The 22,232-nt window shown below is 43.7% G+C and overlaps 1 protein-coding gene across 3 annotated transcripts in view; it reads left to right on the forward strand.

Moving 5' to 3' along the window:
• FBRS (fibrosin) overlaps positions 1-21,466 on the forward strand; it is a 115,429-nt gene extending 93,963 nt beyond the window's left edge. For 2 of the 3 annotated variants that reach the window (XM_088462896.1, XM_088462898.1), the window contains 5 exons: positions 3,849-3,969; positions 4,244-4,321; positions 7,786-7,869; positions 20,327-20,480; positions 20,678-21,465. In XM_088462896.1, the coding sequence (XP_088319022.1) occupies positions 3,849-3,969; positions 4,244-4,321; positions 7,786-7,869; positions 20,327-20,480; positions 20,678-21,293 (1,053 nt within the window). In that variant the 3' untranslated portion in view covers positions 21,294-21,465. Of the gene's footprint in view, positions 1-3,848; positions 3,970-4,243; positions 4,322-7,785; positions 7,870-20,326; positions 20,481-20,677 lie in introns of all 3 variants that reach the window. The other variant, XM_088462897.1, reaches the window with a different exon arrangement.
• The last annotated feature ends 766 nt before the right edge of the window (positions 21,467-22,232 follow it).

Raw genomic sequence — 22,232 nt, forward strand, 5'->3', positions numbered from 1 at the left:
CTCTCTGGGATGTGCGGTCAAATATCCAGAGTGTCTACCTTTTGGAAGGGGGGAATGTGCTCTGTTCCATTCCAGGCCTTGCCATGATTGACTCCTCTCCAGATGGATCAAGTTTTTTGTTCCATCGGATCGCTGTTCAAACGATGATGCTCTTTCCAGGAGGCAAGACGGTCTCTGGGCCTGATTCAGAGCCGGACGCTGTTTCAGAGCGCTCGCTCTGAATCAGTGCCCGCCTATTGTATTTTTAGAGCGGCCTCCTGGCCGCTCATATAGCTGTGGGTGACCACCCACAGCTATAGCGAGCAGCCAGGAAGATGGTCAAGACCATCGCGACCATCAGGCTTGCGACAAGACCCTTGTGGTAGGGTCTTGTTGCCGCAAGCCCTGGAGTGCTTTTGGTTCTATCAGAGCCAAAAGCACTCCCACTGACATCACTTGTGATGTCAGTGGGGCCCGCCCCAGATGGTAGGCGCCTCCGTCTGCCAGCCACGCCCCCGGCACGCCCACCAAAGGGGGCGTGCTGTCACTCAACATCCACAGCACGCCCCTTTGTAGCGAGACCCGGAGCGACAGTTTGCCCGTCGCTATCCGGGTCTTGCGCATGTGCACTGGGCCAACATCGACCCTTTTGCGAGCGCTCGTGAGCGGGTGTGAATCAGGCCGTCTGCCCAGGTGGCTATGGCCATCTCGTCCAGGGTATTCTTTGCTACGGACAGTGTCTGGTCCGCATTCGTTCACGGCAGGTGGACGCCTGTCGCTTCCGCCCTGCCAATTGACTTGCTGGAACTTTAGGCTGTCTTGGGCCTTCACTCTGGCCTAACACATATGTCACGGTAAACCTGAAAAGGTTAATTCCGACAGTGGCTTCCATCTAGGCAACACTGGTAGTTGGGTGGCAATGACAGGAATGTCATACATTCTGACATAGTCCGAGGGTCTCCTCCTGGCCATTTCTGCAGTGTTCTTTCCGGGAGCTCTCCATTGGAAAGTGGGCTTCCTCAGCCATCACGACGTGCATCCCGGGGACTAGTCTCTTCTCCAAGAAAGGTTTCAACTCCTGGTGAGCAGAGGGGGCCTCCCTGAGGTGATTGATCCTCATGGCCTTCTGACTCTATCACACACTACCGGTGTTACAGTCCAGCACTAGGTGTACTTTATATAACCTTCAGTGACTCTTTGTCAGTGAAGTGGTCCTTCCACTTTGTGTACCTGTGTCCTCCGGGCTCTCTTCTTCCTCGAGGTCTAAGGAAGTTTCATTCGAGATGGAGGGGCTTTCCTTCTGGTGGCTCCAGATTGTCCCAGACTTCACTGGTACTTAGATTTTCGGAGTCTCCACATCGATGCTCAACTCCTACTGCTTCACTAACCGGACCTGTTGTCTCAGGGTCCTTGTTTTTCCCTGGACCTTGGATCGTTTGTCTTTGACTGCGTCCATACTGTGGTCCTATGGTTTCCCTGGCTCTGTCTTCATTGAGATGTTTAGAGCACATAGGCAAGACTTTGCTGGGATCTACCACAGACTGTGGCAAACATAATTCTTTTGGTGCCGTACCTGTCGCTACGATCCTCAGGTGTTTAGGATTTCCAGAAGTTCTGGCATTCCTTCCAGCTGACTTGGGTCTCGCCTTCTGCCTGGCCTTTCTGAGAGTGCGGCTCTCTACTCTGTCAGTGGGGTTCGGCTGTGGAATTGCTCCACTCTCTGATATCCGATCCATCATTCAGGGTGTACTCTGTATTATGCCTCCCTTTGTCTCCCCTAGGGGCTCCTTGGGATTTGGTAGCGGTTCTTCGTGCCCTTCGGGGACCTTCATTTGAACCACTAGCTTTGATTACTATATCTTAGTCTCTCTCTCTCTCTTTTATGGCATTTGCATCTGCCAGGAGAGTGTCTGAATTGGGTACGTTCTCATGTGGCTCCCTCTTCTGGTTAGTCCACCATGTCAGGGTTGTGAGTTGCACTCGCCCTGTGTCTTTTCCTTAAGTGGTTTTTAAGTTCCATATTATTCTGGAACTTATGGTACTGACATTTCAGTCACCAGTCCGCTCGGCTGGTGTGGCCTCCTTGACTGTGGTCCGGTCTCTCCGGATTTATGTCATTCGTTCTGGTTCCTTCGGGAAATCGGACTGCTTATTTGTGGTCTTTGGATTTCACAGGAAAAGATGGCCGGCCAATAGACTGACATTGGCTAGATGACTTCTTATGACTATCTCAGGGGCCTACTCATGGGATAGGCCTTTCTGTTTCTGTTTATGCTTATTCTACTCGAGCTGTGGGTGGCTCGCTGTGGCACCTCATCTGTTCTGCCTTGCAAGGTGGCCACGTGGTCTTTTGTCCATACCTTTTTAAGGTTCTATGCATTGGTTTCCTTTGCCTCTCAGGGTGCTTCCTTTGGGCAACGAATTCTCCTCTCAGCACAGGAGCGTCCCCACCCTTATAAGGACTGCTTTGGGACATCCCCAAGGTCAACCCTATGGACCCTGAAATAGAAAACAAGAGATATGGTAAGAACTTACCTTTTGTTATCTCTGTTTCTACGAAGTCCATAGGGTCCACAGGCGCCCGCCCTGACGCACCTGGCTTCATATGGGCTGTGTTACTGGTCACCGGTTTCCAGTCTCCTTCTCTGAGATTATGGTTATTGGGTGTTCCAGTCTTCTTTTTTTTTTTCCTGGCTTGGGGGTGGGGTTATAGGGAGAGTGGACCCAGTGCATGCTGGAAGCTAAAAGCTTTAACTGCGTGGTGCCCGGATATTGTTCCCAACCTATATCCCAAGGTCAACCCTGTGGACCCTATGGACTTCGTAGAAACAGAGATAACAAAGGTAAGTTCTTACTATATCTTTGGTTTTCCCACTATAAGGTGACATTCCCTTGGTGTGGGAAACAATGCCCTAAGCACTTGTATTGGGTGTTTTAAATGAAAGGACTCACTACAGAACAGTTGGTGTCTTGTCCCACTGATTCCGGTGCCATATTCTTCCATCACCTTAAACCAATACCCTTCTCCTTATACTATCCCCTGTCCTCCTCACTCACACTCATCCATCACCATATACTGATCTCCTCACTGACCCTTCTCCTTATACTGTCCCCTGTCCTCCTCACTCACACTCATCCATCACCATATACTGATCTCCTCACTGACCCTTCTCCTTATACTGTCCCCTGTCCTCCTCACTCACACTCATCCATCACCATATACTGATCTCCTCACTGACCCTTCTCCTTATACTGTCCCCTGTCCTCACTCACACTCATCCATCACCATATACTGATCTCCTCACTGACCCTTCTCCTTATACTGTCCCCTGTCCTCCTCACTCACACTCATCCATCACCATATACTGATCTCCTCACTGACCCTTCTCCTTATACTGTCCCCTGTCCTCCTCACTCACACTCATCCATCACCATATACTGATCTCCTCACTGACCCTTCTCCTTATACTGTCCCCTGTCCTCCTCACTCACACTCATCCATCACCATATACTGATCTCCTCACTGACCCTTCTCCTTATACTATCCCCTGTCCTCCTCACTCACACTCATCCATCACCATATACTGATCTCCTCACTGACCCTTCTCCTTATACTGTCCCCTGTCCTCCTCACTCACACTCATCCATCACCTTATACTGATCTCCTCACTGACCCTTCTCCTTATACTGTCCCCTGTCCTCCTCACTCATCCATCACCTTATACTGATCTCACTGACCCTTCTACCTTCCTCATTTAATATCTTCTCTCATTACGTTACATGGGACTCCACCAGCCTTGCACCTAAGGCCAGTTTTCTTGTTCTCCCATTCTTTCCTGGTCTCACATTGGATCTTCTCTGTGTCACAGCTTGCACATGGGACTTCTTCTCACAAGACTGAATTCCGTAATGATCTCCTCTGTCTGAGTTCGGGGCTTGGTCCTTTTTCCTCCACACATGAACTGGCTCGGACGTCCTCTCTCATCACTGGTAATGGACTGCATGTTGCACAATTTAACTACCTGCTATTAGTTTACAGCTTGTATAATAGCTTTGGAAATGTGACGTGATGAGTGTGACTTGTGTGTTTTGTTGCTTGTTACGGTTATGAAACCATTAATGTATTGTGTGAAGCAATGTACTAGTTATGAGCATCTTGCTTTGGTTTGTCTCAATCACCACAATGCGGATGTTGGTCCATCCTGGATGGGGAACAAATTGTTTTCTAGTGATTTTCTTAGGTGTCATGTTCCTGTCCCACCAGGTGCTGTGTCCCACCCCCCCGGACAGTTTCAGGTCGTTAGTTCAGCTGCCACCTTCCTTCCGCCTTCTGGACCTGTTGGTGAGTTTGGCCCCTTGCACAGGATTTGTTTTCATTTAATATTTTTTTCCAGGCAGCTTAGCTCTATTCCAGGTTATCGCCGGCCATGTCCTCCTACCATAAGGCTGTGCCGGCCATGTCCTCCTACCATAAGGCTGTGCCGGCCATGTCCTCCTACCATAAGGCTGTGCCGGCCATGTCCTCCTACCATAAGGCTGTGCCGCCCATGTCCTCCTACCATAAGGCTGTGCCGCCCATGTCCTCCTACCATAAGGCTGTGCCGCCCATGTCCTCCTACCATAAGGCTGTGCCGCCCATGTCCTCCTACCATAAGGCTGTGCCGCCCATGTCCTCCTACCATAAGGCTGTGCCGCCCATGTCCTCCTACCATAAGGCTGTGCCGCCCATGTCCTACCATAAGGCTGTGCCGCCCATGTCCTCCTACCATAAGGCTGTGCCGGCCATGCCAAAAGCCGAAACCTCTAGCTGGATGTGACCTGTCTATGGCACCTGAATTGGTCGCAGGCATCAGTCTCTCGCTGGTCACACACAGATCACACCCTCGTCACATGTTACACACACAGATCACACCCCTCGTTACACACACACAGATCACACCCCTCGCCACATGTTACACACACAGATCACACCCCTCGTCACATGTTACACACACACATATCACACCCCTCGTCACATGTTACACACACAGATCACACCCTCGTCACATGTTACACACACAGATCGCACCCTTCGTCACATGTTACACACACACAGATCACACCCCTCGTCACATGTTACACACACAGATCACACCCCTCGTTACACACACACAGATCACACCCCTCGCCACATGTTACACACACAGATCACACCCCTCGTCACATGTTACACACACACATATCACACCCCTCGTCACATGTTACACACACAGATCACACCCTCGTCACATGTTACACACACAGATCACACCCCTCGTCACATGTTACACACACACAGATCACACCCTCGTCACATGTTACACACACAGATCACACCCCTCGTCACATGTTACACACACAGATCACACCCCTCGTCACATGTTACACACACAGATCACACCCTCGTCACATGTTAAACACACAGATCACACCCTCGTCACATGTTACACACACAGATCACACCCCTCGTCACATGTTACACACACACATATCACACCCCTCGTCACATGTTACACACACAGATCACACCCCTCGTCACATGTTACACACACAGATCACACCCGTCGTCACATGTTACACACACACAGATCACACCCCTCGTCACATGTCACACACACTGATCACACCCCTCGTCACATGTTACACACACACACACTGATCACACCCCTCGTCACATGTTACACACACTGATCACACCCCTCGTCACATGTTACACACACTGATCACACCCCTCGTCACATGTTACACACACACAGATCACACCCCTCGTCACATGTTACACACGCACAGATCACACCCCTCGTCACATGTTACACACGCACAGATCACACCCCTCGTCACGTGTTACACACGCACAGATCACACCCCTCGTCACGTGTTACACACACAGATCACACCCCTCGTCACATGTTACACACACAGATCACACCCCTCGTCACGTGTTACACACACAGATCACACCCCTCGTCACGTGTTACACACACAGATCACACCCCTCGTCACGTGTTACACACACAGATCACACCCCTCGTCACGTTACACACACACACAGATCACACCCCTCGTCACATGTTACACACACACAGATAACACCCCTCGACACATGTTACACAGATCACACCCCTCGTCACGTGTTACACACACAGATCACACCCCTCGTCACGTGTTACACACACAGATCACACCCCTCGTCACGTGTTACACACACAGATCACACCCCTCATCACGTGTTACACACACAGATCACACCCCTCATCACGTGTTACACACACAGATCACACCCCTCGTCACGTGTTACACACACAGATCACACCCCTCGTCACGTGTTACACACACAGATCACACCCCTCGTCACATGTTACACACACACATATCACACCCCTCGTCACATGTTACACACACAGATCACACCCCTCGTCACATGTTACACACACAGATCACACCCGTCGTCACATGTTACACACACACAGATCACACCCCTCGTCACATGTCACACACACTGATCACACCCCTCGTCACATGTTACACACACACACACTGATCACACCCCTCGTCACATGTTACACACACTGATCACACCCCTCGTCACATGTTACACACACACAGATCACACCCCTCGTCACATGTTACACACACACAGATCACACCCCTCGTCACATGTTACACACGCACAGATCACACCCCTCGTCACATGTTACACACGCACAGATCACACCCCTCGTCACGTGTTACACACACAGATCACTCCCCTCGTCACATGTTACACACACACACACACAGATCACACCCCTCGTCACGTGTTACACACACAGATCACACCCCTCGTCACGTGTTACACACACAGATCACACCCCTCGTCTCGTGTTACACACACAGATCACACCCCTCGTCACGTGTTACACACACAGATCACACCCCTCGTCACGTTACACACACACACAGATCACACCCCTCGTCACATGTTACACACACACAGATAACACCCCTCGACACATGTTACACAGATCACACCCCTCGTCACGTGTTACACACACAGATCACACCCCTCGTCACGTGTTACACACACAGATCACACCCCTCGTCACGTGTTACACACACAGATCACACCCCTCATCACGTGTTACACACACAGATCACACCCCTCGTCACGTGTTACACACACAGATCACACCCCTCGTCACGTGTTACACACACAGATCACACCCCTCGTCACGTGTTACACACACAGATCACACCCCTCGTCTCGTGTTACACACACAGATCACACCCCTCGTCACGTGTTACACACACAGATCACACCCCTCGTCACGTTACACACACACACAGATCACACCCCTCGTCACGTTACACACACACACAGATCACACCCCTCGTCACATGTTACACACACACACACACACACAGATAACACCCCTCGTCACATGTTACACAGATCACACCCCTCGTCACGTGTTACACACACAGATCACACCCCTCGTCACGTGTTACACACACAGATCACACCCCTCGTCACGTGTTACACACACAGATCACACCCCTCGTCACGTGTTACACACACAGATCACACCCCTCGTCACATGTTACACACACAGATCACACCCCTCGTCACATGTTACACACACAGATCACACCCCTCGTCACGTGTTACACACACTGATCACACCCCTCGTCACGTGTTACACACACAGATCACACCCCTCGTCACGTGTTACATGGATCTCAGCTGGGTTCAGCTTTACATTGTGGTGGAGAGATTCTTTCCTAAATGACTTTCCTGTCGTCTTCCAGATCATTTCATACGGACGCCCGGCTTCTCTCCTCTGGCGTCTTTCACAAATGGAGCTTTTGGTGGACTCGGGAACCCGTCTTACAGTAAGTGATCTTCTCATTCCGCAATTACTTATACAGCAGAATTCACCTATTGCTAGTTGTTTTTTGTTTTTTTTAATAAATGTTACATTATTTTATTGTTTATTTTAAATTTTAAGGATTTTATATTGAATTGAACGTTTGCACTATTACTCAATTTCTAAACCAAAGAAATAACCCTAAAACCTCAGTATTTATACATTCAGAGACCCGAAACCCCTATAAAAAATAAAGGGGAACTATAGAGGGTACTTATAGGGGTTTTATGTCTCTGTATAAGGGGAACTATAGAGGGTACTTATAGGGGTTTTATGTCTCTGATTGTATAAGGGGAACTATAGAGGGTACTTATAGGGGTTTTATGTCTCTGATTGTATAAGGGGAACTATAGAGGGTACTTATAGGGGTTTTATGTCTCTGTATAAAGGGGAACTATAGAGGGTACTTATAGGGGTTTTATGTCTCTGATTGTATAAAGGGGAACTATAGAGGGTACTTATAGGGGTTTTATGGCTCTGATTGTATAAAGGGAACTATAGAGGGTACTTATAGGGGTTTTATGTCTCTGTATAAGGGGAACTATAGAGGGTTCTTATAGGGGTTTTATGTCTCTGATTGTATAAAGGGGAACTATAGAGGGTACTTATAGGGGTTTTATGTCTCTGATTGTATAAAGGGAACTATAGAGGGTACTTATAGGGGTTTTATGTCTCTGTATAAAGGGGAACTATAGAGGGTACTTATAGGGGTTTTATGTCTCTGATTGTATAAAGGGGAACTATAGAGGGTACTTATAGGGGTTTTATGTCTCTGATTGTATAAAGGGGAACTATAGAGGGTACTTATAGGGGTTTTATGTCTCTGATTGTATAAAGGGGAACTATAGAGGGTACTTATAGGGGTTTTATGTCTCTGATTGTATAAGGGGAACTATAGAGGGTACTTATAGGGGTTTTATGTCTCTGTATAAAGGGGAACTATAGAGGGTTCTTATAGGGGTTTTATGTCTCTGATTGTATAAAGGGGAACTATAGAGGGTACTTATAGGGGTTTTATGTCTCTGATTGTATAAAGGGAACTATAGAGGGTACTTATAGGGGTTTTATGTCTCTGTATAAAGGGGAACTATAGAGGGTACTTATAGGGGTTTTATGTCTCTGATTGTATAAAGGGGAACTATAGAGGGTACTTATAGGGGTTTTATGTCTGATTGTATAAAGGGGAACTATAGAGGGTACTTATAGGGGTTTTATGGCTCTGTATAAGGGGAACTATAGAGGGTACTTATAGGGGTTTTATGTCTCTGTATAAAGGGGAACTATAGAGGGTACTTATAGGGGTTTTATGTCTCTGATTGTATAAAGGGGAACTATAGAGGGTACTTATAGGGGTTTTATGTCTCTGATTGTATAAGGGGAACTATAGAGGGTACTTATAGGGGTTTTATGTCTCTGTATAAGGGGAACTATAGAGGGTACTTATAGGGGTTTTATGTCTCTGTATAAGGGGAACTATAGAGGGTACTTATAGGGGTTTTATGTCTCTGTATAAAGGGGAACTATAGAGGGTACTTATAGGGGTTTTATGTCTCTGTATAAGGGGAACTATAGAGGGTACTTATAGGGGTTTTATGTCTCTGTATAAAGGGGAACTATAGAGGGTACTTATAGGGGTTTTATGTCTCTGTATAAGGGGAACTATAGAAGGTACTTATAGGGGTTTTATGTCTCTGATTGTATAAGGGGGAACTATAGAGGGTACTTATAGGGGTTTTATGTCTCTGTATAAAGGGGAACTATAGAGGGTACTTATAGGGGTTTTATGTCTCTAATTGTATAAAGGGGAACTATAGAGGGTACTTATAGGGGTTTTATGTCTCTGTATAAGGGGAACTATAGAGGGTACTTATAGGGGTTTTATGTCTCTGATTGTATAAGGGGAACTATAGAGGGTACTTATAGGGGTTTTATGTCTCTGTATAAGGGGAAGTATAGAAGGTACTTATAGGGGTTTTATGTCTCTGTATAAAGGGGAACTATAGAGGGTACTTATAGGGGTTTTATGTCTCTGTATAAGGGGAACTATAGAAGGTACTTATAGGGGTTTTATGTCTCTGATTGTATAAGGGGGAACTATAGAGGGTACTTATAGGGGTTTTATGTCTCTGTATAAAGGGGAACTATAGAGGGTACTTATAGGGGTTTTATGTCTCTAATTGTATAAGGGGAACTATAGAGGGTACTTATAGGGGTTTTATGTCTCTGTATAAGGGGAAGTATAGAAGGTACTTATAGGGGTTTTATGTCTCTGTATAAAGGGGAACTATAGAGGGTACTTATAGGGGTTTTATGTCTCTGTATAAAGGGGAACTATAGAGGGTACTTATAGGGGTTTTATGTCTCTGTATAAGGGGAACTATAGAGGGTACTTATAGGGGTTTTATGTCTCTGTATAAGGGGAACTATAGAAGGTACTTATAGGGGTTTTATGTCTCTGTATAAAGGGGAACTATAGAGGGTACTTATAGGGGTTTTATGGCTCTGTATAAGGGGAACTATAGAGGGTACTTATAGGGGTTTTATGTCTCTAATTGTATAAAGGGGAACTATAGAGGGTACTTATAGGGGTTTTATGTCTCTAATTGTATAAAGGGGAACTATAGAGGGTACTTATAGGGGTTTTATGGCTCTGTATAAAGGGGAACTATAGAGGGTATTTATAGGGGTTTTATGTCTCTGATTGTATAAAGGGGAACTATAGAGGGTATTTATAGGGGTTTTATGGCTCTGATTGTATAAAGGGGAACTATAGAGGGTACTTATAGGGGTTTTATGGCTCTGTATAAAGGGGAACTATAGAGGGTATTTATAGGGGTTTTATGTCTCTGATTGTATAAAGGGGAACTATAGAGGGTACTTATAGGGGTTTTATGGCTCTGATTGTATAAAGGGGAACTATAGAGGGTACTTATAGGGGTTTTATGGCTCTGATTGTATAAAGGGGAACTATAGAGGGTACTTATAGGGGTTTTATGTCTCTGTATAAGGGGAACTATAGAGGGTACTTATAGGGGTTTTATGGCTCTGTATAAAGGGGAACTATAGAGGGTATTTATAGGGGTTTTATGGCTCTGATTGTATAAAGGGGAACTATAGAGGGTACTTATAGGGGTTTTATGTCTCTGTATAAGGGGAACTATAGAGGGTACTTATAGGGGTTTTATGTCTCTGTATAAGGGGAACTATAGAGGGTACTTATAGGGGTTTTATGGCTCTGTATAAAGGGGAACTATAGAGGGTATTTATAGGGGTTTTATGGCTCTGATTGTATAAAGGGGAACTATAGAGGGTACTTATAGGGGTTTTATGTCTCTGTATAAGGGGAACTATAGAGGGTACTTATAGGGGTTTTATGTCTCTGTATAAGGGGAACTATAGAGGGTACTTATAGGGGTTTTATGTCTCTGTATAAAGGGGAACTATAGAGGGTATTTATAGGGGTTTTATGGCTCTGATTGTATAAGGGGAACTATAGAGGGTACTTATAGGGGTTTTATGTCTCTGAATGTATAAGGGGAACTATAGAGGGTACTTATAGGGGTTTTATGTCTCCGTATAAAGGGGAACTATAGAGGGTACTTTTAGGGGTTTTATGTCTCTGATTGTATAAGGGGGAACTATAGAGGGTACTTATAGGGGTTTTATGGCTCTGTATAAAGGGCAACTATAGAGGTTACTTATAGGGGTTTTATGGCTCTGATTGTATAAAGGGGAACTATAGAGGGTACTTATAGGGGTTTTATGTCTCTGATTGTATAAAGGGGAACTATAGAGGGTACTTATAGGGGTTTTATGTCTCTGATTGTATAAAGGGGAACTATAGAGGGTATTTATAGGGGTTTTATGGCTCTGATTGTATAAAGGGGAACTATAGAGGGTATTTATAGGGGTTTTATGTCTCTGTATAAGGGGAACTATAGAGGGTACTTATAGGGGTTTTATGTCTCTGATTGTATAAGGGGAACTATAGAGGGTACTTATAGGGGTTTTATGTCTCTGATTGTATAAAGGGGAACTATAGAGGGTACTTATAGGGGTTTTATGGCTCTGTATAAAGGGGAACTATAGAGGGTACTTATAGGGGTTTTATGGCTCTGATTGTATAAAGGGGAACTATAGAGGGTACTTATAGGGGTTTTATGTCTCTGTATAAGGGGAACTATAGAGGGTACTTATAGGGGTTTTATGGCTCTGATTGTAGAAAGGGGAACTATAGAGGGTACTTATAGGGGTTTTATGTCTCTGTATAAAGGGGAACTATAGAGGGTACTTATAGGGGTTTTATGTCTCTGTATAAGGGGAACTATAGAGGGTACTTATAGGGGTTTTATGTCTCTGATTGTATAAAGGGGAACTATAGAGGGTACTTATAGGGGTTTTATGTCTCTGATTGTATAAGGGGAACTATAGAGGGTACTTATAGGGGTTTTATGGCTCTGATTGTATAAAGGGGAACTATAGAGGGTACTTATAGGGGTTTTATGTCTCTGATTGTATAAAGGGGAACTATAGAGGGTACTTATAGGGTTTTTATGTCTCTGATTGTATAAAGGGGAACTATAGAGGGTACTTATAGGGGTTTTATGGCTCTGATTGTATAAGGGGAACTATAGAGGGTACTTATAGGGGTTTTATGGCTCTGTATAAAGGGGAACTATAGAGGGTATTTATAGGGGTTTTATGGCTCTGATTGTATAAAGGGGAACTATAGAGGGTACTTATAGGGGTTTTATGGCTCTGATTGTATAAAGGGGAACTATAGAGGGTACTTATAGGGGTTTTATGGCTCTGATTGTATAAAGGGGAACTATAGAGGGTACTTATAGGGGTTTTATGTCTCTGATTGTATAAAGGGGAACTATAGAGGGTACTTATAGGGGTTTTATGTCTCTGATTGTATAAGGGGAACTATAGAGGGTACTTATAGGGGTTTTATGTCTCTGTATAAGGGGAACTATAGAGGGTACTTATAGGGGTTTTATGTCTCTGTATAAAGGGGAACTATAGAGGGTACTTATAGGGGTTTTATGGCTCTGATTGTATAAAGGGGAACTATAGAGGGTACTTATAGGGGTTTTATGTCTCTGTATAAGGGGAACTATAGAGGGTACTTATAGGGGTTTTATGTCTCTGTATAAAGGGGAACTATAGAGGGTACTTATAGGGGTTTTATGGCTCTGATTGTATAAAGGGGAACTATAGAGGGTACTTATAGGGGTTTTATGTCTCTGTATAAGGGGAACTATAGAGGGTACTTATAAGGGTTTTATGTCTCTGTATAAGGGGAACTATAGAGGGTACTTATAGGGGTTTTATGTCTCTGTATAAGGGGAACTATAGAGGGTACTTATAGGGGTTTTATATCTCTGTATAAAGGGGAACTATAGAGGGTACTTATAAGGGTTTTATGGCAATGATTGTATAAAGGGGAACTATAGAGGGTACTTATAGGGGTTTTATGGCTCTGATTGTATAAAGGGAACTATAGAGGGTACTTATAGGGGTTTTATGTCTCTGATTGTATAAGGGGAACTATAGAGGGTACTTATAGGGGTTTTATGTCTCTGTATAAGGGGAACTATAGAGGGTACTTATAGGGTTTTTATGTCTCTGATTGTATAAAGGGGAACTATAGAGGGTACTTATAGGGGTTTTATGTCTCTGATTGTATAAAGGGGAACTATAGAGGGTACTTATAGGGGTTTTATGTCTCTGATTGTATAAAGGGGAACTATAGAGGGTACTTATAGGGGTTTTATGTCTCTGATTGTATAAAGGGGAACTATAGAGGGTATTTATAGGGGTTTTATGGCTCTGATTGTATAAGGGGAACTATAGAGGGTACTTATAGGGGTTTTATGGCTCTGATTGTATAAGGGGAACTATAGAGGGTACTTATAGGGGTTTTATGTCTCTGATTGTATAAGGGGGAACTATAGAGGGTACTTATAGGGGTTTTATGTCTGATTGTATAAAGGGGAACTATAGAGGGTACTTATAGGGGTTTTATGTCTCTGTATAAAGGGGAACTATAGAGGGTACTTATAGGGGTTTTATGTCTCTGTATAAGGGGAACTATAGAGGGTACTTATAGGGGTTTTATGTCTCTGTATAAAGGGAACTATAGAGGGTACTTATAGGGTTTTTATGTCTCTGATTGTATAAGGGGAACTATAGAAGGTACTTATAGGGGTTTTTATGTCTCTGATTGTATAAAGGGGAACTATAGAGGGTACTTATAGGGGTTTTATGTCTCTGATTGTATAAAGGGGAACTATAGAGGGTACTTATAGGGGTTTTATGTCTCTGTATAAAGGGGAACTATAGAGGGTACTTATAGGGGTTTTATGTCTCTGTATAAGAGGAACTTTACAGGGTACTTATAGGGGTTTTATGTCTCTGATTGTATAAGGGGAACTATAGAGGGTACTTTTAGGGGTTTTTATGTCTCTGATTGTATAAAGGGGAACTATAGAGGGTACTTATAGGGGTTTTATGTCTCTGATTGTATAAGGGGGAACTATAGAGGGTACTTATAGGGGTTTTATGTCTCTGTATAAAGGGAACTATAGAGGGTACTTATAGGGTTTTTATGTCTCTGATTGTATAAGGGGAACTATAGAGGGTACTTATAGGGGTTTTTATGTCTCTGTATAAAGGGGAACTATAGAGGGTACTTATAGGGGTTTTATGTCTCTGATTGTATAAAGGGAACTATAGAGGGTACTTATAGGGGTTTTATGGCTCTGATTGTATAAAGGGGAACTATAGAGGGTACTTATAGGGGTTTTATGTCTCTGATTGTATAAGGGGGAACTATAGAGGGTACTTATAGGGGTTTTATGGCTCTGTATAAGGGGAACTATAGAGGGTACTTATAGGGGTTTTATGTCTCTGATTGTATAAAGGGGAACTATAGAGGGTACTTATAGGGGTTTTATGGCTCTGTATAAAGGGGAACTATAGAGGGTATTTATAGGGGTTTTATGGCTCTGATTGTATAAAGGGGAACTATAGAGGGTACTTATAGGGGTTTTATGGCTCTGATTGTATAAGGGGAACTATAGAGGGTACTTATAGGGGTTTTATGGCTCTGATTGTATAAAGGGGAACTATAGAGGGTACTTATTGGGGTTTTATGTCTCTGTATAAGGGGAACTATAGAGGGTACTTATAGGGTTTTTATGTCTCTGATTGTAAAAGGGGAACTATAGAGGGTACTTATAGGGGTTTTATGTCTCTGTATAAGGGGAACTATAGAGGGTACTTATAGGGTTTTTATGTCTCTGATTGTAAAAGGGGAACTATAGAGGGTACTTATAGGGGTTTTATGGCTCTGTATAAAGGGGAACTATAGAGGGTATTTATAGGGGTTTTATGGCTCTGATTGTATAAAGGGGAACTATAGAGGGTACTTATAGGGGTTTTATGTCTCTGTATAAGGGGAACTATAGAGGGTACTTATAGGGGTTTTATGTCTCTGTATAAGGGGAACTATAGAGGGTACTTATAGGGGTTTTATGTCTCTGTATAAAGGGGAACTATAGAGGGTATTTATAGGGGTTTTATGGCTCTGATTGTATAAGGGGAACTATAGAGGGTACTTATAGGGGATTTATGTCTCTGATTGTATAAGGGGGAACTATAGAGGGTACTTATAGGGGTTTTATGGCTCTGATTGTATAAAGGGGAACTATAGAGGGTACTTATAGGGGTTTTATGTCTCTGATTGTATAAAGGGGAACTATAGAGGGTACTTAAAGGGGTTTTATGTCTCTGATTGTATAAAGGGGAACTATAGAGGGTACTTATAGGGGTTTTATGGCTCTGATTGTATAAGGGGAACTATAGAGGGTACTTATAGGGGTTTTATGTCTCTGATTGTATAAAGGGGAACTATAGAGGGTACTTATAGGGGTTTTATGTCTCTGATTGTATAAAGGGGAACTATAGAGGGTATTTATAGGGGTTTTATGGCTCTGATTGTATAAGGGGAACTATAGAGGGTACTTATAGGGGTTTTATGGCTCTGATTGTATAAGGGGAACTATAGAGGGTACTTATAGGGGTTTTATGTCTCTGATTGTATAAGGGGGAACTATAGAGGGTACTTATAGGGGTTTTATGTCTGATTGTATAAAGGGGAACTATAGAGGGTACTTATAGGGGTTTTATGTCTCTGTATAAAGGGGAACTATAGAGGGTACTTATAGGGGTTTTATGTCTCTGTATAAGGGGAACTATAGAGGGTACTTATAGGGGTTTTATGTCTCTGTATAAAGGGAACTATAGAGGGTACTTATAGGGTTTTTATGTCTCTGATTGTATAAGGGGAACTATAGAAGGTACTTATAGGGGTTTTTATGTCTCTGATTGTATAAAGGGGAACTATAGAGGGTACTTATAGGGGTTTTATGTCTCTGATTGTATAAAGGGGAACTATAGAGGGTACTTATAGGGGTTTTATGTCTCTGTATAAAGGGGAACTATAGAGGGTACTTATAGGGGTTTTATGTCTCTGTATAAGAGGAACTTTACAGGGTACTTATAGGGGTTTTATGGCTCTGATTGTATAAGGGGAACTATAGAGGGTACTTATAGGGGTTTTATGGCTCTGATTGTATAAAGGGGAACTATAGAGGGTACTTATAGGGGTTTTATATCTCTGTATAAAGGGGAAATATAGAGGGTACTTATAGGGGTTTTATGTCTCTGTATAAGGGGAACTATAGAGGGTACTTATAGGGGTTTTATGTCTCTGTATAAGGGGAACTATAGAGGGTACTTATAGGGGTTTTATGTCTCTGTATAAGGGGAACTATAGAGGGTACTTATAGGGGTTTTATGGCTCTGATTGTATAAAGGGGAACTATAGAGGGTACTTATAGGGGTTTTATGTCTCTGTATAAGGGGAACTATAGAGGGTACTTATAGGGGTTTTATGTCTCTGTATAAGGGGAACTATAGAGGGTACTTATAGGGGTTTTATGTCTCTGTATAAGGGGAACTATAGAGGGTACTTATAGGGGTTTTATGTTTCTGTATAAGGGGAACTATAGAGGGTACTTATAGGGGTTTTATGTCTCTGTATAAAGGGGAACTATAGAGGGTACTTATAGGGGTTTTATGGCTCTGATTGTATAAAGGGGAACTATAGAGGGTACTTATAGGGGTTTTATGTCTCTGATTGTATAAAGGGAACTATAGAGGGTACTTATAGGGGTTTTATGTCTCTGATTGTATAAGGGGAACTATAGAGGGTACTTATAGGGGTTTTATGGCTCTGTATAAGGGGAACTATAGAGGGTACTTATAGGGGTTTTATGTCTCTGTATAAGGGGAACTATAGAGGGTACTTATAGGGGTTTTATGTCTCTGTATAAGGGGAACTATAGAGGGTACTTATAGGGGTTTTATGTTTCTGTATAAGGGGAACTATAGAGGGTACTTATAGGGGTTTTATGTCTCTGTATAAAGGGGAACTATAGAGGGTACTTATAGGGGTTTTATGGCTCTGATTGTATAAAGGGGAACTATAGAGGGTACTTATAGGGGTTTTATGTCTCTGATTGTATAAAGGGAACTATAGAGGGTACTTATAGGGGTTTTATGTCTCTGATTGTATAAGGGGAACTATAGAGGGTACTTATAGGGGTTTTATGTCTCTGTATAAGGGGAACTATAGAGGGTACTTATAGGGTTTTTATGTCTCTGATTGTAAAAGGGGAACTATAGAGGGTACTTATAGGGGTTTTATGTCTCTGTATAAGGGGAACTATAGAGGGTACTTATAGGGTTTTTATGTCTCTGATTGTAAAAGGGGAACTATAGAGGGTACTTATAGGGGTTTTATGGCTCTGTATAAAGGGGAACTATAGAGGGTATTTATAGGGGTTTTATGGCTCTGATTGTATAAAGGGGAACTATAGAGGGTACTTATAGGGGTTTTATGTCTCTGTATAAGGGGAACTATAGAGGGTACTTATAGGGGTTTTATGTCTCTGTATAAGGGGAACTATAGAGGGTACTTATAGGGGTTTTATGTCTCTGTATAAGGGGAACTATAGAGGGTACTTATAGGGGTTTTATGTCTCTGTATAAAGGGGAACTATAGAGGGTATTTATAGGGGTTTTATGGCTCTGATTGTATAAGGGGAACTATAGAGGGTACTTATAGGGGATTTATGTCTCTGAATGTATAAGGGGAACTATAGAGGGTACTTATAGGGGTTTTATGTCTCCGTATAAAGGGGAACTATAGAGGGTACTTATAGGGGTTTTATGTCTCTGATTGTATAAGGGGGAACTATAGAGGGTACTTATAGGGGTTTTATGGCTCTGATTGTATAAAGGGGAACTATAGAGGGTACTTATAGGGGTTTTATGTCTCTGATTGTATAAAGGGGAACTATAGAGGGTACTTAAAGGGGTTTTATGTCTCTGATTGTATAAAGGGGAACTATAGAGGGTACTTATAGGGGTTTTATGGCTCTGATTGTATAAGGGGAACTATAGAGGGTACTTATAGGGGTTTTATGTCTCTGATTGTATAAAGGGGAACTATAGAGGGTACTTATAGGGGTTTTATGTCTCTGATTGTATAAAGGGGAACTATAGAGGGTATTTATAGGGGTTTTATGGCTCTGATTGTATAAGGGGAACTATAGAGGGTACTTATAGGGGTTTTATGGCTCTGATTGTATAAGGGGAACTATAGAGGGTACTTATAGGGGTTTTATGTCTCTGATTGTATAAGGGGGAACTATAGAGGGTACTTATAGGGGTTTTATGTCTCTGATTGTATAAAGGGGAACTATAGAGGGTACTTATAGGGGTTTTATGTCTCTGTATAAAGGGGAACTATAGAGGGTACTTATAGGGGTTTTATGTCTCTGTATAAGGGGAACTATAGAGGGTACTTATAGGGGTTTTATGTCTCTGTATAAAGGGAACTATAGAGGGTACTTATAGGGTTTTTATGTCTCTGATTGTATAAGGGGAACTATAGAAGGTACTTATAGGGGTTTTTATGTCTCTGATTGTATAAAGGGGAACTATAGAGGGTACTTATAGGGGTTTTATGTCTCTGATTGTATAAAGGGGAACTATAGAGGGTACTTATAGGGGTTTTATGTCTCTGTATAAAGGGGAACTATAGAGGGTACTTATAGGGGTTTTATGTCTCTGTATAAGGGGAACTATAGAGGGTACTTATAGGGGTTTTATGGCTCTGATTGTATAAGGGGAACTATAGAGGGTACTTATAGGGGTTTTATGGCTCTGATTGTATAAAGGGGAACTATAGAGGGTACTTATAGGGGTTTTATATCTCTGTATAAAGGGGAACTATAGAGGGTACTTATAGGGGTTTTATGTCTCTGTATAAGGGGAACTATAGAGGGTACTTATAGGGGTTTTATGTCTCTGTATAAGGGGAACTATAGAGGGTACTTATAGGGGTTTTATGGCTCTGATTGTATAAAGGGGAACTATAGAGGGTACTTATAGGGGTTTTATGTCTCTGTATAAGGGGAACTATAGAGGGTACTTATAGGGGTTTTATGTCTCTGTATAAGGGGAACTATAGAGGGTACTTATAGGGGTTTTATGTCTCTGTATAAGGGGAACTATAGAGGGTACTTATAGGGGTTTTATGTCTCTGTATAAGGGGAACTATAGAGGGTACTTATAGGGGTTTTATGTCTCTGTATAAAGGGGAACTATAGAGGGTATTTATAGGGGTTTTATGTCTCTGTATAAGGGGAACTATAGAGGGTACTTATAGGGGTTTTATGTCTCTGATTGTATAAAGGGAACTATAGAGGGTACTTATAGGGGTTTTATGGCTCTGTATAAGGGGAACTATAGAGGGTACTTATAGGGGTTTTATGTCTCTGTATAAGGGGAACTATAGAGGGTACTTATAGGGGTTTTATGTCTCTGTATAAGGGGAACTATAGAGGGTACTTATAGGGGTTTTATGTTTCTGTATAAGGGGAACTATAGAGGGTACTTATAGGGGTTTTATGTCTCTGTATAAAGGGGAACTATAGAGGGTACTTATAGGGGTTTTATGGCTCTGATTGTATAAAGGGGAACTATAGAGGGTACTTATAGGGGTTTTATGTCTCTGATTGTATAAAGGGAACTATAGAGGGTACTTATAGGGGTTTTATGTCTCTGATTGTATAAGGGGAACTATAGAGGGTACTTATAGGGGTTTTATGTCTCTGATTGTATAAAGGGGAACTATAGAGGGTACTTATAGGGGTTTTATGTCTCTGATTGTATAAGGGAAACTATAGAGGGTACTTATAGGGCAGACTGGTCGCTGGAAGTTGGGAGACTACAGGGAGCACATAGGTCTCGATAACAATAGTAGATATATTCTCTTCTATTAGATCCTTCCGCCATGTTTAATCATAAGGAAGTCCCTATGGGTCACGGTTTTCCCAGTTCACATGACCCTTGGAATCGGCTGCATCGCACCCCGCCATCCTTCCCCTCCATCCCCAGCCAGGACCCTCACAGCACACACATGAAGGAGGAGGATCGGTAAGAGCGGTATACATTCCTGTGTCTGTGTGTGTGTGTGTGTGTATATATATGTGTGTGTATGTATGTATGTGTGTGTGTATGTATGTATGTATATATGTGTGTGTTTGTGTGTGTGTTTATGTATGTTTGTGTCTTTTTGTGTGTGTGTGTATGTATGTATGTATGTATAATTAATTTTGTACTTTCCCACACAGGGATCTCCTCTATTCACGTTTGGCACCACGCGTTTCTCCTCTTACAACGACGCAACGTCTCCCGGGGAGTGAGAACCGCGGCCCCTCTCGTACTCTCTCCCCTTATGTAAGGCCAGGAAGCAGCTCGGACACCAAGCCTCGTCTGACGCCAGATCATCCCTCCAAAGTGAAAGTGAAGGAGGAGCCTGAGCTACTAACCTTTGAAGTGCGACGCTCCCCTTTGCCAGGGCTTCACTTGTCCCATCCGTCACCCCCCTTTGAGAGGTTGCGGGGGGCTTTTCTGGGAGAGCAATACCCCAATGCACTGGAAGCCTGGCGAGATGTATACCGCAGAGCAGATCCACCTCCCCAACGTCTGTATGAGCAGCGAGAAGAACGCGCTCACATCCTGCGGGAAGACTTTGAACGCGCTCGTATTTACGGCCTGCCTTCCCATGTCACCATGCAGCCTGCTGCGCCATCTATGTTGGGTGCTCTCTATTCTCACCCTGGCACTGGGCTGCTTAGTAAGACCCCTCCCATCAATCTGCTGAGTGCCCCTCCCCCACTCATCTCTACTGCTCGACCGGGGTCCCCTCCCCGCAGGGACATTTTCAAGGATAGAGACTGCAGATAGAGCGGCCGCTGCCTCCTGTACATATTTATATATTCCACCCTGATAGCTTGGGCTTTTGTACATTTCTATTGTATAATGTGATTTTAAGCACTGTGTTCCCTGTTTATTGTTCCTTTCCCAGGTTTCTCTGTATTAGAGAGGTGCAGAATGGGGGAGGGGGGGGGGGAATGACTGGCCGGCTCTGTATCCCACGTCAATAAATATTTTCCCCACAATTCTGTTCGGCTCACCTCACCATTTCTTTCTATGTTGGTAATGCGGAGTTTTCAGCTAATCTCCGTTACTGTGCTCTTGGATATGAGAGATAGCAGGAGCCTGACGTAGGTAGTTAGCTAGGTCACAGGGTGGTGGTAGCAGAGTAGTATAAGGTGGAGGTATGGGAGAGCCGGAGCCTGATGTAGGTAGGTAGCTGGGTCACAGGGTGGTGGTAGCAGAGTAGTGTAAGGTGGAGGTATGGAAGAGCAGGAACCTGACGTAGGTAGCTGGGTCACAGGATGGTGGTAGCAGAGTAGCATGAGGTGGAGGTATGGAAGAGCAGGAACCTGACGTAGGTAGCTGGGTCACAGGATGGTGGTAGCAGAGTAGTATAAGGTGGAGGTATGGGAGAGCAGGAGCTTGACGTAGGCAGGTAGCTGGGTCACAGGATGGTGGTAGCAGAGTAGTATGAGGTGGAGGTATGGGAGAGCAGGAGCCTGACGTAGGTAGGTAGCTGGGTCACAGGATGGTGGTAGCAGAGTAGTATGAGGTGGAGGTATGGGAGAGCAGGAACCTGACGTAGGTAGCTGGGTCACAGGGTGGTGGTAGCAGAGTAGAATGAGGTGGAGGTATGGGAGAGCAGGAACCTGACGTAAGTAGGTGGCTGGGTCACAGGATGGTGGTAGCAGAGTAGCATAAGGTGGAGGTATGGGAGAGCAGGAGCTTGACGTAGGCAGGTAGCTG

This window comes from Taudactylus pleione, unplaced genomic scaffold (genome assembly GCF_031769625.1).
Source record: "Taudactylus pleione unplaced genomic scaffold, aTauple2 ptg001287l, whole genome shotgun sequence".
Taxonomy (NCBI): domain Eukaryota; kingdom Metazoa; phylum Chordata; class Amphibia; order Anura; family Myobatrachidae; genus Taudactylus; species Taudactylus pleione.